This window comes from Amaranthus tricolor, chromosome 14 (genome assembly GCF_026212465.1).
Source record: "Amaranthus tricolor cultivar Red isolate AtriRed21 chromosome 14, ASM2621246v1, whole genome shotgun sequence".
Lineage (NCBI taxonomy): Eukaryota > Viridiplantae > Streptophyta > Magnoliopsida > Caryophyllales > Amaranthaceae > Amaranthus > Amaranthus tricolor.
Window position 1 is genome coordinate 7,828,849 of NC_080060.1, and position 16,604 is coordinate 7,845,452.

At 33.9% G+C, this 16,604-nt stretch overlaps 1 protein-coding gene across 1 annotated transcript; it reads right to left on the bottom strand.

The window, feature by feature from the left end:
• Positions 1-2,550: 2,550 nt before the first annotated feature.
• Positions 2,551-14,816, bottom strand: LOC130799663 (chaperone protein dnaJ 13). Its single transcript, XM_057662836.1, has 13 exons — positions 14,431-14,816; positions 11,743-12,026; positions 11,338-11,535; positions 11,082-11,196; positions 10,415-10,501; positions 9,787-9,875; positions 9,537-9,621; positions 7,993-8,046; positions 7,522-7,602; positions 6,709-6,786; positions 5,180-5,422; positions 2,867-2,974; positions 2,551-2,792 (listed from the first exon to the last, which is right to left on the bottom strand). The coding sequence occupies exons 1-13, from the start codon at positions 14,572-14,574 to the stop codon at positions 2,736-2,738; spliced, it is 1,623 nt and encodes a 540-aa protein (XP_057518819.1). The 5' UTR covers positions 14,575-14,816; the 3' UTR covers positions 2,551-2,735.
• Positions 14,817-16,604: the final 1,788 nt, after the last annotated feature.

Below are 16,604 nucleotides of genomic sequence, written 5' to 3' on the forward strand. Positions count from 1 at the left end.
AGGAAAAAGCTTTAGACATGCACAGGGATAGTAGTGTTAGTGTTAGAAGCCAAGCTTATAGTGGTTTACAAGTTAAGGGAATGAATATGATGCATAGAAGTGAAGCATATTCAGTAGTTTTGAAGAAATCTGTTTTTTCATGGCATGTTCCAAGCAAACACAATGATCAATATCCAGGGATATATGCAGATTATCCAAAGCCCAGATCTCGACCTCCATTTCATAACTAAGATCAATCATATAATATTGCAAGCCCATGCTATTAATTTATTTCTTATTCACATTACCGAAGCTTCTGGTTGTTGGTTGGTGATTATTATTAGGTTATTGGTTAGTTTCTAGCTTCTTTAACATGTTAATCTCATTGGTTTTTTTTTTTGTTTTTTTTTTAACTAGTTGTATAACTTTAAGTAAAGATGTTTGATAAAATTAAGAGAAATTTCATATGGTAGTATCAAATTTTTATGAAATGCCAGTGATAGTACTTTTGTAAGATTTTTCTACATGATAGTATCCAGTTTATATCTTATCTAACTGCCGTAGTATTTTCCGTTAAATTCTTGTCAAATTCTGTTTAATTCACCATTTTAATGTTTTCACCCTTATCATTTTGATGTTTTCGTCCTTATAGAGTGTTGGTTGTCTTTATAATTTGCCTTAAACCATTTTTATGATCTCAAAGTTTAATTCACCATTTTGACGTTTAATTTACCATTTAATTTATCAACGCTTTCAAATGTTTAGGGCAAATTATAAAGACAAGAATCAAATTTGATAAGGGTAGAAACGTCAAAATGGTGAATTAAACGGAAATTGACAAAAAGTTAACAGAAAATACTACGACAGTTGGATAAAGCATAAACTGAATGCTACCATGTGAAAAAATCTTACAAAAGTGCTACCACTAGCGTTTCATAAAAATTCGATGCTACCATGTGAAATTTTCCTAAAATTAATTATTAGATTTCAGTGTTTGATATAGAAGAAGTGCATTAATAAGTCAAATGTTATTTAAAAAGGTGGGCAGGGTAGTTTTATTTTAATTTCAAATTTAGCTGGCTACAAAATCAAAGTAAAAAAAATAAATAATAAATAAATAATAAATTTAATTGTTTGATCAACTAACTAGTTAACACCAACAAGCAAGTTGATAAAAAACACTCAATCACCAAACAAGACTCATAATTTTACACGCTTTTTAAATTTATTGTATCGCTAAATTTTTTAAGGAATTACAAAAATACCCCTAAATGCATCATCCTAATAAACACCCCCATACCACTCTACAATACAATACTCTTCTAAAAAATCATTAAAACTTACTACTAAAAAGTTTTTCAATTCAAAGTTAGGAACAAAAAATTCACTAAGCAAACAAACATTTGTGGTAAATTCAAACAAAATATTCGTGAATTATATAAAAAAAAATTTTGATGGCATTCTTTTTTATAAGCGCCTTTTCTCCCCAGACTTTAACCATACTATTCTATGCGCGGGATACACTGAGTTTAATGATAATAATAATTAAAAAAAAAAAATAGTTAATTAGTAGGTTCAAAAATAAATGGATGGGAAGAAAAAAGAAAGTGAATTCATAGATGACGTTAAAAAGTAGAATGTAAAACTATAGTCAAAATAGAGAAGTAACAATTTAAAGAGAACGGTCTAAATTTAATTTAAAACATATGTGGAAAATCACAAAGATAAAAGGAGTATTTATGTTGATATTTAAGCCAACACAGTGGACGATTTTCTATGGTTAATCTATGGAGATCTACGCATACTTATAAGTGTTCATGAAAATACGTGCAAGATTAAATTAAATGACATATCGAAAGCTTGATGATCAGTTCAGAACAAGCAGTGACAGATCCAAAAAAAATATAAACTCATCAAGCATGTATTTATATGTAATATTTGATGTTAATGTGAATTTAAATGATGCCAATTGACCTCAACGACATCACGCTAGATTCGCCACTGAGAACACTGCATGCAAACACTAAATTGAGCGCAAAAATTTGATGCTGAAAAACAAAAATATTGGAAGGCCGCTCTACCATCCCAAACGACCAGCGAAGGCAAAGGAAAAGGCTTAAGTGAGTAGTATTTATGTAGTTATGAGAAAGCAAATCACAGCATACGAATTAAAAAGCATATAAAATATAAATAAATACAGTAAAAAGCAATATAAAATACAAGAATCTTAGCTATGAAGCAGAAGCCAGTTAGATACATCATTTTCTAAGCCCGTTTAAAAATAATAAAAATTTGTGTTTGATATGAAGCCGACTATTAGAAGTCTGACCCCAAGTCGCTAATTATCTTTATGAATAGACCCGTTAAAAGTTTGGCCCATTTTTAAGAGTTAACGGGCTTGACCATTCAAAACGAGCCAGGCGACAGGCTCTTAATAGGCCCCACCAAATTGTACACCTCTAGTTTTGACTTTTGAGTAACAATTGAATGCCATAATTTAGCTCTCCTATAGCCATGAGCATCACAGTAGTTGAGCCATGTAATAATGAGGTTTTATTTGAACAAAAATCATTCATTCCCAATGGTGAATTCGTTTTATTCCCTCGACTTTGAGGATGAATCGAAAGAAGAAATTTAATGAAAATTTTTAGAGCATCATTCGTATAATTACAAAAGCGATCACAACAGAAAAGATAGAGTGTCAAGTTGTATACGAGCCTGAAAACTAAGAGGTCCTGTTGCTGGAGAACAACTCTCTATAGACGATGAGCTTCCTGGGGTATCCGTAACTCCTCGTAGTCATCCACGATCACCTAATTGCACCCATTTGAATACACTTGAATGCACCAAAGAATACAGAAAGACAAGTATAAGAACAAGATTTTACCTTGAAGTTTTGAGTGTTGTATGTGTACCAAACGAGCAGTTTCTTGGGTTCTCCCGGACACGGGTCACAAAAACCCATGATGCCTGATTTCTTCACACCATCGTGAAGCTGCATCAAAATAGATAGTTGATTGCTACTACATATTCTCCGCAGAGAACGAAGGAGGTAATAAGCATTAATAATAAGCACAAGTTCAGAACAATGAGCAAAGTACAAAGTTACAACGTGGCAGTCAATTTTACAAAATTTTAGGAAAACAGGGTCGAATAAAATGGACACGTCTACTTGAGTGAGAAGGGACTATACAATAACCTAGCAGCAATCCAATCGTATAATAGGTCGTCAAGAAGAAGAGAACGAAAAGGGAGTATATCAATCCAATTTCAACTCAAGAAGATAACAGCGTTTAATTCCCAAATTTTCTTTATGATAAAATGCATCCTTCACACTATGCTTTCCACGTCTATGAAGATTGCATTAGCTTTAAGCAAGCGTACGGCAATTTATAATAAACTAGCTATAGCAGGGGTAAGGTGGAAAAAAATATTACAGCTCAGTAAGGATGTTGCTAATAAAAGCGTTTTTAATTAGGGTGAGAGGCTTATAGAAGAAGACAATCAGTTAGACGAGAGGGTGGGGGATGCAAATGTTAAAGATTAAACGGGAGAACCCAAAAGATTAGTCAGAGAGCCATTTGATCTATAAATCTCTCATCAGTTACTCATACAAAGATGTGGGACAAATCTTATATCGTGCATTGGCCTAAAATCCATAACATTGGACCCCCTGTAAAGCCCAACATCCTCGTTGGTCACTGCTAGCTTATCTAGCCACCCCTCCTAGGCCACCACTCTAAGTTGACTCTAACACTAGCGTTATCCCAAAAGACTAAACTAGAATGCGAGAGAGCTCATCTGATCTATAAACCCCTCATTAGTTGCCCATACAACCGATGTGGGACAAGTCTAATACCTTGCAGTGGCCTCAATTATAGAAAAGTCCATTAAATTAAGAGAGCATGAGATGAGGCATCTGAAGAATCGAGAAGTTTATACGCTTTCTTCAGCTCGTATGATATATCTTACAATGTCCTAGACTTTCAAAACCTTGGGTTTACCCTGAATATCCAGTGGAATTCCATTGTTACAATTAAATTTCTGTTTTCAATTCATAACGAATCAAACACAGTTTCCAGGTGCATGAAAAATACAGACAGGAAAAAAGTGTCCTTGTGAAAGAAAAGATAAACCACTCTTAATCATGTAGCTTTCACCAGTCCTCTCCCTTAGTATACGAGGGATGTATACAATTAATTCTATTGACTGCTCTATTATGATCCATGAGAGTCCTCTAATGCTTTTATTCAGTACACTGTATTCTAGTTGGCAAATACAGCGTACCTAATGTACAAGTTTTTGTAACTTTCAAATTATGAAATTCGAAAGATGAGGCATACAGCTGACTATAAGACTTGTATCCATATCAAAGTGAACAGCAAAGCATAGGAACGCATGAATTAACTATGGTACATGTGAAACTTTAGACAGAATTGTGCAGAGCCGGCTATTAGCTGATAAACTTAACTTCATTTCCTAACGTTCAAGAGTCAAGAGGTTCTACTTATTCGCACACCTTTCTCACCTAAAAACGTACCTCACTGAGTAACCAGAACATTATTTTGAAACTGAACTACAGGAAACCCTGACGCAATGACCAATTGTAATGCAATGAATTCAGAAAGCAGTAATATAGTGAAATTAAGAATAAAGAGAAGAAGATAGAATAAAAGGAGTGCTTTTATTATTATATAATCTGAGCAGTGTGCTCAGCTGAACTCTTCGAGCGGTTCAGTGACTCCTTAGTGTACAAGTACACAATATCAGAAAAATACAAGCATGAATGAAGTCATTCTCCCCCTCTCTTTTTATACACCAGAGAATCTACTAGGAGTAATTCCTCCCTTGCAAAACAGAAAGAAATACACCCTCCAGCTGGCATAACAACTTCTCGTTACATAACAGAGTTATATTCCCTTTGTTGTATCTAGAAGTTACTGCCCCATTTTCTTCCTTCTGTCGTAGGTGAATTGAAGGGCTGGTTTGTGGATATTTGGGCTTAGCGTGATACTTGGATCCATTACACGAATATATGGTGTTCTCTATTTTGAAAATTTACTTCAATTTTATCTTAACAAAATCTATCTTTCCAGCTCAAAGAAAAAAAGGACAAAAAGTTGAAACAGCCAAAAAACATCCAAATAAAAATTAATATACATGAAATAGCGTGCTTTTATAAGGAAAAAAGATATCATACCTTCAGTTGCCCCAATTCATTAACCAAAAAATTCAAGGGAATGGTCACGTCAATAATTTGTGAATCAAAATCATCACCAGTTGATTCCTCTGAATTATCCTGCCTCTTTAGAACCCTTGCACTACCATATAGCGCTTTTGTGATGATCAATCCACCAACTTCAGTTTGTTTATTCCTCTTCCTGTTGGCCACATTTTCTAACAGCTTCTGAGCCTTTGCTGCTGCTGCTCTAGCCTCTTGAACCTAATGAAGTGTTGAAGATATAATGAGATACAAAAATATCACAGAAAATAAAGTTTTAGAATCGGAATCCTTTCTTGTGAAAAGGGTAAAAGTTTATTTTCATTTCTCACAAGCCCATTTCACATGGGAAGTTTAACTAGGTGGCATAAAAGGAGAAATTAAGAATAGATTAATAAATGATTAAAATTCTCCTATCTTGCCATATGTAATCCTTCCATAAGTCCATCACAAGATATTTACGAGGATTTAAGGAAACCTAAAAATCATACATATTCCATAGCCCTCACACAATCATCGAAATAAATCAGGTTGACAGTTTCAGAAATGCTTCTGGTGCTATGATCTCAAATTCTCAACTCTAAAATATGGTTTTGATTTTTGATGGGTGGGAGCGTAAAGACCTGTTTTCACCTCTAAATAAACTAAAGAAGAAGGCAAAACTGTATAAAATATCATACTATATTGATATTCGTTTTCGCAGACATCTTACTCCTTTTCCCCTTTGAATCTACTATAAATCGCAAATCATAGTGAAAGCTTTTTTGATGTTGTGTAACAAATTCAAAGGGGCGAAGGTAGTATAATATATCCTGAAAAAACTACCACCTTAAAAATAATTTAATTCCTCCATCACCACAACTGATGGTACCCATCAGGCATTTGACCATGTAAGCTTGAATAATCTTGAATTTTGCCAAAACCTGCCCTTTTGGAAATCTAGCTGGTAATCTACCTTTAAGCCTGATGTTTGCTTTTTTAAAAAAGAAACTTAAATCTTCCAAGAAATTACAAGCTAGAAATTTGTTTAAAAATCCACCCAAGTATCAAAGCTATTATTATCAGTCATCCCACACTTCTGCATCCATCCATCTCTTTTTTCTTGATAGTCAGACTTACAACCAGAACATACAAATGCCACTTAATGAAGTTGGATGGGATTCATCAAATAATGATGGTATTGAATGAATATGTTTATCAGGTAGCTAATCTTCCTCCCTTTCCCCTCAAAACAAATGGATTTTACACAGTAGAGCTCCACAAAACTGGAAAATTTAAGGTGGTCCTTGGCACTTTTTTCTAATTTTATCCAGCCACTTTCTCTTCATAAACCATCACAACAGGTCACTAGATCATCATAATTATATGTTGTGGCTATTGCCATGATTTCCAGGCCTCACAAATTTCATTTCCAGCATTGATTCTTTCATGCTCCCGGTAAGGAAGATCTATATGAGTGCAGAAAAAATACAGTGCAACGAAGCAATAAGCATGTGGATGTGTTATACCTGGCCTGATGTTTTCTCCATAACTTCAGAAGCCTTCTGCTTCTCCCGTCTAAGATAATAAGGTTTCGCAATATATTTCTGCACAAAAAGTGAAAACAATCAAAACAAGCTCAGCATAGCTAATCCTACCATGTAAAAGTTACAATTAGTGTTTGCTGACATCCCAACAATTTATTCTCCTCTTTTGGGTCTATATGGAGCCAAAAATACAATGATTGACATTGATAATATTTGATGCCAAGTCAATAATAGAATTGCTAATGCACCAACCTTAACTATTTAAAACGTAAAAAATACAGTTTGTGTTTAGAAAGCGTACATTACTTATGATACAACATGTTTATGAAGGTTAGTAACTAATCCTTTGTACCTTTGAATTTGCTACACAGCATGCAAACAGTTCACACTTCGATTTGCATATTGTAGGAAATTCAAAGAGACAGGAGTATGAGTTCAAACATGTTTCTAGTCTATTTAAACATTTCCAAATAAACTAGAATTCCCTCCTACTCACCTCATACGTCTCATTGGGAATTTTGCAATATCCACCAATCACTCTTAGTTTGTATTTTATTCTTAATCTATAAGTTAAAACACAACCAGTTGGATCTTGTTTGATCTGTCTCTATTTAAATTTTATTCAAATATGAGATATCCTTGCGGTTATGCATACACAACAACCCCCTCAATTGGTTGTTGATATATCTCACAAAGGCAACAAACATACAACTAGATCAAGAGTAATTGTACATACAAGTGTACAAATATGTCAAGCAAATGTTCAAGGATTCCAAAATAGGATATTTAACTAACCTTAGTTACAAAATAAAGTGATGTTGGAACAATAAATGCCCCTGCAGCAAACACAGGATTTATAAAACTGGAAAGCAATACCTGCAAGAAAAAATTCACCCCATAACAGGAATCCACAAGCAAATAAAGTAGAACAGCATTTAATGCACCAAGGTCAGCCAGAACTCAACAGTGTAAATATAGAACCTTTTCAATAAGTCTCTCCAAATGGAGCACAAACATCAAAATGCAAATCATCAGTAACTTAACCTTACTTTAATCATTATCAATTCAAAGGATACATATTGAGTTTATAGTAAATAAATTTGCCTCAACACTTCCCAGTTCTTATCAAGTACACTGGATAAAAAGAACGCAGTGGGTTTCATTACATCCATGGTACGCAAGTGTATCATTTTCAGTACTGGACAAGGTTGTGTCAACAAATAAGCAAATACAGCTACAAAACTAATAAAGTTGAGTTTCACTTACAGGAACTATTAGCTTTTGACCACCACGATGCAATTCAAACTTCCAGGAGATACCCTATTAGGAAAAGAAATAAATAAATCAGCATAGTTGTTATTGGAGATCCATACTGCTAACAAATCTAAGAGCCAATTCAGAGCAACAAGATTACTTGCACAAAACTGAGTTTAATCACAGCAAATAAAATACTAATATACAGTTATAGCATTAGATTGACAATCTTCCATCTTGTTTGGTTCAAATTGTTAAAGCAAAAACCAACCCATAAACAATACTCCTATTAAGATCAGTTCTATTCATGTCATTCTCTTTCACCAAGCAAATCCAGCTGCCAATGGTAAATACTAAGGGAAACTATCTAACTGAGAGTAAAGTAGTAATAACATAAGTCATCAGACCCCATCATGGTTTCCAAATATCCAATAGGCCCATAAGCCCAATCGAAGCAAGCCCATACAAACACATCTCCAGCACTATCAAGGCATTAACCCCATATTGAGCCATCACTAAGCTTCAGAAGCTCCTTTAGCTCAAATTTGATCACGAGCTTATCCTTTATTCCAACAAAAATATTTTATAATGTTAGTATAGCTCCTTTTCCGCCCCAGTCACTTCTCTACTTAAGTGAGCGCATCTTCAGGTTATTTTCAAGCCTTGTTCTAGTCATCTTTTTTATAACTTTCTACCTCATATATTAAACCCACCTTGTCTATTTCTTTCAACTAACCATGGAATATTGATACAAACATGTTTGAGAAAAAGAAATGGCTTTCACTCTGTATTTGTCAGGTGTGACAGCCAACCTCTCTCCGTTACCTCTCAGACTTGTATTCTACTACAGCATCTCATATGTTCATTAAATATGCTTATCAGTAAATCCTTCATTGCTATGACTTGAGGGAAGTTATAATGTCACAGCCTCAGTGACAGCACAAATGCATGAAAGACAAACTAGTGCTGAGCACCAAAATCTTGGGAGTGCGGTCACACCAAAAACTGCATATGTCCAATGAGAGTTAGAGCAACATTAGAAACTAGTGATAGTGGACTGGTGATTGATCATGAGAAGCTTGATATGTTGGATTTGGTTAGATGGCAGCTAAACCAAAGACGAGGAAGAGGCATATGAACTGTAGAAGATATATTTCCTGGTGTGAAACCACTCAACATACTAAGTTATTTTGGCCACATAAACACCTAACTTTTCATTGATGATGAATAAGTTAAATAGTTTGTTCCAAACATCTTTTTCATAAACTAATTGTTGATCACACATTTATTTTAATTGGGAAAAAAAATATTAAAAGGATAGCTGAAATCCATTTGTCATACACGGCCAAAAGAGAGTAAAATCTATCAGCCACAAACTTCAATGCTCATAGCGCAAAGCCAAACCCTGGTTTAGACTTCAGTGTCGATTGAGTTACTCGATCTATCTTTGCTAAATGCAAAGAGCAACAATACAACATTCAATTGAAAGTAAACAACCAAAAGATATGATAGACTTATGAAAGAAAAGAAAAAAACATGAAGCAAGCCACATTTACCTGAATCCCTATAGAATATAGCATCCGTATTGTACTAAAATTAGATATTTTACGTCCACCACCAATTTCCAACTCAAGAGCATTACTACAAAGAAGATAATATTAGTCAACAGAAAAATTTAAAACACAAATGTAAAGGTATTAGATTTTATATTTGAAGAACAAAATATCCAACAAAAGGTAAAGATAATACACTAGGCATCAACAATAAGCAGTTGAAAGGGTGGTGATATTAAAATGACAGGCAAACCTTCCTACTCTGCCAGCTATACGCCCATGAGACTTCGATGAAAAGCGATGAGTATAGTAAGCTGATGCCCCAAAAAAGCCGGTACCAAGCTGCAGCAGTGAAATGAAATATCATGATGCATAAACACCTATCAATTAGCATCTAGGTCCAATATATCAGCATATACAAGCACTTCTGACACAAATATGATATAGCCAACATATAGAAGTGAATGTTGTAGGCCAATGTGATATCTCCTTCCAACCATACAACTCAGTCAAAATCTTGAACTGGAGGAAAAATTGGTGGAACTTTAACAGGGAAACCCTTGCCTCCAACAAATATTAGCAAAAAGCAAAAGATTGTCATCTGCCTCTGAAGAAAACTCTTGAAAGGTCAAGAAACTCATGCTTAAAAATAGAAAGAAGTAGACTATAAAATCATCATAAGCAGAAGTCAGAAGAGTAAACCTCCGAGAAACATGTGAACTTCTTCCATTTTTTAATTCCAAAGGTGTTTAAACAAGAAACATATAGCAGGTAATTATTGAAAGCAATCTCCGCAAGTTTATTAAAGTAGATATCAATTTAAAAAGAAATTCAGCTTCAACACTATAGAATCTAGCAACTGCAATTCAAATTCTGGGTACCTTTATCTCTCCAGCAGCAGACATTTTTTCTTCTTTCTTCTGCCAACCAACAGTAATAGATGTTTCTGTACCCAGGAGAAGTTGTATCTGAGATGACAATTAAACAATTTATTTCTTAACCAACTATATTAGCAGCTGCAAAGAAAATCTTAGATACACAACTGAACTTATTATAAGAGTACTACTTCCATTTCTCTTAATTTGTTCTTATAGCGTAGCATATGAAGAAAAGGATAATGATCTAATGCGTTTAAACGTTCACGTGGCTTAGGGAAGGGAGACAGAGTGTGGCTGTGAAGAGTGGGAAATCAAATATAATAAATAGGAGATAAAATTTTAGAGTATATTGGAGATAAAAATGTGCCAGAAAAAAGAAAACAGCTAGTGGACAAACAAAAAAAAGACTACAAAAAGGTAGAGAAACGAAATGAAAGGGAGTGAGGATTTCAAATGAATTTCCAAAGGCACTTTTAGCTATTTATTAGGGTCCAAAACTTCAATGACATCCGTAAAAACAAATGAACAAGAAATAGAAATAGACACAACAATAATAACAACGAAAACAATGTCAAAGCCTTAATCCCAAAAGATTGACAATGACTATAAGTATATCCCCTTGATTTTCCTTAACTACTTTCAAAAAGTTGTGGAGAAGAGAGTAATCTACATTTCCATTAGAAGATTGCGACAGTTGACGCGTCCATGTATTAGAAAGATTGATTGATCCATCATTTAGCGACATAGCTAGTCCAGCGGTCGCAGTAGAATGCGGTGATATGTGGCTGCACAAAACATAGCCAGGTTTAACTTGTTAGTGAATCGAAATTAAACAACTCATAAAATGAAAAAGTCGTCTCAAAAAACGAAATAGGGATTTATAAGTCATATGACAAAATAAACCAAGACAGAATATAAGTTCAAACCGTGTTGTTTGTACACCAATAAGTGAACTCAGACCAGCAGAAGCCATAAACTCAATGGATGCAACTGAAGATATTTGATGTTTAACTACAGCTGTAGCAGCTCCAGCCCCTGACTTGCCTGTAACTGCTAAGTTCCCACCAATAGCAACTGCAACGCGTTTGGAAATTTGAGACTGCACCTCACTGGTCGTGGCCATTCTGTCATTAATACATAAATATAAGTACTAATATCAACAACAACAAAAACAATAATGTCATAATCTTAATCCGAAACGATTAGGATCAGCTTTATGAACCAATATATCGGTTCCAATGGTCGTGGATTTTTCTTCTTCATTCCTTTTGATTTTCTAGAAAATATATACGTAATGGGTTAGCAAACAATTTTTTGACAAAAAACCATACCCCTTCATAATGCCATCACCATCCAAAAAGTCTGGCAATGACAAGTTAGCTACAATAGACCCAGTAGGTTGAATCTGGGAAATCTTCTCTTGTTCCCTCAGACGTCTTAATCTTTCAAGTTCTTCCTTTATTTCTTCAGCTTTATTTAGCTTTACTCCAAGTTCTAAACCAGAAATTAAACCTTCCATACCATATATATCATATATCTGTCTTTTATTCTCATCTGAGAGTATTTCATATGCCTCACATATCCGTTGGAAATTCTTCGTTGCAATATCTTTCATCTGAAATAAATGCATCAAGAAAATCCTAAGCATTTGCAAAATTGCAAGTCAAAAGACAATTGCCACATAGAGATACATGTTGGGAACTGCTCCGTTCACAAATTGCATTTATTACCTATTACCTTGCTATATAACATTCCAGTGTCATCTATAAATTCAAGAAATGAATGCTTATTTTCTAGGACTTCTACAGAAGTTTGGCAAACTACATAGCTTAGTGATATTAACCTATTGCATTGATCACTATTCTTGGATAATTTGTTATACAGAAAGTCAGCTATAGAAAACATCACAAGCAACTACTATATGGAAGAATGCTTGGTAATCATATGCTCTCAAGTGGCTACAAATTTTTCCTCTACCTCCTTCATCCACATAATTAGCCAACAAGTAATGGGTAAGGACTACAAAGTCGAAATAGTTTATTCTCTACGGTCATGGTAAGCAAGAAGTCCACGCATGCTTCAATATTAAATTACTACATGCTATTTATGGAAATACCTTAATCCAGCAAGATTATGTTTTATCAACTCACTCTCATGCGCATTTGCTCTTAAATAAGGAACTATTGCAAAAACAAAACAACAAAAATACAGGTATTTAAAATACTGAGATGAATAAAAAGGGCAGCTAGTGCATAAAGTGTCCCCACAAAGCAAGGGTCCAAGGAAGGTCACCACAAAGGAGTAATTAAGGCAAACCCCACTATGCATTTTTTGCAAGAGGCTACTTTCAAAACTCAAACTCGTGAAACGTCTAGTGTTAACTTACATAAGAATTGAGCCAAAATACAAATACTTTAAAAAAAAAGTGTCCGGAAACTTGAAATTGGAAGTATAAGTTTCACCAAACAAGGTCATTGATGATTCAAAAATCAAACAAAGAACAAGAAAGCACTTAGATATTTAATTAGCGCTCTATAATGTGGAAGTTTCCATATAGTCACCAAATGAGGCAGAAATTTCCTTTCAAAAAATTAACTTGGCAATTAGAACCAAAACTTCAGCGGATTATTTATGGTATGAAGTTTAAATGACTTTGCAATGATAAGGGATGTTCTTCCTAGCTTACTTTTAAGTACTAATAAGTTAAGTATAGTAATTTCATATTGATTCAAATAAGTCTACGAAATTCGATTTCGTTCAAAAAATTTTAATTCAATTCAATTTTGTATAATTTTAATAATTACACTTAAGTTTAATTTTGATAATTTTTCCCATCACTTTCTCATAATTTGAGTAATCAATACATTCTAATAAATCAATTCAATTCAATTTTAATATTCAGCTTCATTGGCATATCCACTCTTCCAGATCCTATGTATGTTAATTATTTCATGCTAGGTTATGATATAGTCAAATTCCCATTTTATTTTACTTATAAATTATTCCAAACTCGATTGACCCAACTAACCTAAAAACTCGGAACAATAATTATTATTTATCATGATAAATAGGAAAGGCCCAACTCAGCAAGACATGGTCCAATTGAATTGATTGCCACATCTATTAGTGATTAAAGGAAGTCTTCGATCTTGTAGAGAGCATACTTTTGTTCTATAAGAAATATACCATAATATGTCAATCTATGAGCAAGTAGAAGCACCAAATATTCAAAAACTTTATGCATCATCAAACCCCCAAAAAACGCTTCTCTCCCACAAGGGGTGTATCCAGGTTAGCGCGAGGAGAGCAGTCGTTTTGGGCCCCAACATAGAGATTAGGATGCTCATTCATACAAAACACGTGGAGGAAAAAACGATAGAGCATATTGATGTATAAACAAATAACAACTATCTTAATTTCGCATATAATTAAAGCCCTAATATTGCCACAAAACCTCATAAATGAATATGCCCCATCATGGTTCATAGGGTTAATTCATTCTAAATAAATCCAGGAATGATATTGGAGGCAGTACCACTTCCTACTTGAAGTAAAACAAACGAATTCACAAATCCATCTATCAGTGACTTATTGAGTTATTTCCATCACCTTTTCAGATAAGGGATGATCATGAAATGATGCTTGAACCATTCAAAAAAGATTCTTAAGACTCGTTTGGGGAAATGGGTGACCAAGAATGGCAGTTCCTGGATATATAACATTTGCTTGTTCCAAAAACATCAACACAAAACAGAACTTACTAGTTATCAAATCAAACTCCCCAAAAACTGAAATTAAGCAACGAGTGACCCCAAAATTAATCTAGAAATCACACTGCAAACTCACATTAAATAACCAAAACATAGAAGAAATTCAACACTCAATATTCAACAGAAAAACAATGGCGTGTTTAACGATTAAACCACTAGGCAAAACATGATTTTTGGCAAATTTGTAACAAAACAACAATTAATTCATCTCCATAACAAAATTTTCCAATAAAGAGAAAAGGGCATTACATCAGAATCTTGATATTTATCGGGATGATAAATTTGAGCCCATTGACGATAAGCTTTACGAATTTCTTCGGTTGAAGCATCTGGGGAGATATGAAGCAAAGCATATAACTCTCTATTTGGATTACCATCAGCCTTTTCTTCCATTTTGATTCAATTTCTTGGGTGCACTTCCTGATTGAAGCAAATGTTGGGGTTGAAGATGGGAGTCCGATGAAGATTGCCTAGAAAAACAACGGTTGCAACAAAAACCCAGAGGAATAAGAATTAAGAACAGCTGAACTGAATAGATGAAGGGCTCTACCAGGGTTTTTTTCCTTTACATTTTCTTATGTGTTGAGTGTTACCCCTATTCCAAGGCAGCGCGTTCAAGATTTGGGCTTCATTTTAGGAAAAATTGAAATAGATAAAGCTAATTTATATAGAAAAAGCATAAAATAAGGCAAATTATTTGGTCGGTATTTGGATTCTAACACGATCCATACTTGGTATGTTGATTTGAGAAGCCGGTGATGAATCATTCTGCCGTGGTGTGAGATTTTAAAGGCAATGATGCCTTAGATTAATTTAATGTTTTTATTGTGTTAATTGCTCTACCACGTGTTTGATTATTAGCAGAGATGCTGCCGAAATTTCTACTCACATTTACCAAGTTTATTATTGATTTAATGTTTATGCTTGTCCTATCTCAAAGATTTCTATTTCTTCACAAAGTCATTCGCATCGGGAATGTTAGTAAGTGGCAATGAAATTTTTTGAAGAAAAACAAATGTTGAGGATGTAGCTCCATTTCCATGAGAACGACGTGTTATTTTGATGAAAATTTACCATTATTTATGACTTGCTATCCGTTGACCGCAAATGTAAGATATTTTATGTCTTATGGACAAGTCTATTTATGCAGCGTAGTCTCATATAAGCAATGTTAATTTCTTATTTTTTCTGGTTATGTTTTTGTTTTCTGATCCTCATTATGTTTTATTTCTTTCAGTTGTCGCCATGGTGATAAATGTAAATTCTTACATGTTACACAATAGCAGCCAAAATCCAATCAACTTTTTGGGTTTGGGTCACAAAATGCCACACCTTTCCAGCTACAGAAGCTCAATCCTTTCAGTTTTGGTGTTCAAAAAAGTGGTCCAACTAATGGAGCTACGGATTCTAAAGGATTTAAGGTTGTTGTTCTTTTTTTTTTTCCTGGAATATCTTTGATTCATTATTGAGATGTTTTTGCTATAGCGCATAATGTTTTGCTTCCACTATATGATCATAAACATGTTAAGGTGAAACTTAATCATGTTCTAAACTAAACTAATAAATACTATCTAAAACATTGAACTTTAAAATATATTTTTTAAGAAACATATTTTTATAAAAAATTTAAAAGAATTAAAGAAAGAAGTACGTAATGTGCTTTGTCACTGTGTTCACTGCTCGATTGATACTCTATGTGATCTTGATGTGCTTGGCATGGCTAATTTAGTTTTATTGAGGATTCTGTCTCAGCCCATTGATGTGGATTATGTTCATTATTTAAATTCAGTTCCACATTTCCTTCTGTTCTTCATTCTATAAAATCACATTGTAACAAGTAGCTGATATAGACCATGGAGGAATAAGCGAATTATTCATGATAATTACTTTAGAAGTTTGTTATTTTACCCCATCAATTTACGTATTTTATCCATGTCAATATAATTAAGAGGTCCAAAACAGTACTGTCGTGTAAGTGAAAATACCTTATAAAAAGCTTTCGAGATTAGCAGTAAAGGAGCTGAAAAGTGTAGAGAAGTTCTAGGTTAAGTCCTTTCTTCATTTTAGAGTGCAACAATTGTTGGAAGGCATATCTTTAGGGAAATACTCCCTTCTATTCAATAAGAATGTCCCATATACTTTTTGCAAGCTATCCAATACACTTATTCAATCCTTAATATCTCTTATTATGCATTATGGAAAATTATAAAAACTAAAAAGTGGATGTTAATAATCCCTGCATTAAGAAGATATCACTTGACTATGTTTTAACTTATGGATTAAAAATTAAATGCAAATCAAAAGTGAAACCCGTGAATAGTGTTAATTAAGTAAATGTGACATTCTTATTGAATAGAGGGAGTATATCTTTAACGGAGTGGATGCCAAGTTGAGTTCTGTACAGATGATATCGTTGCCTTGGA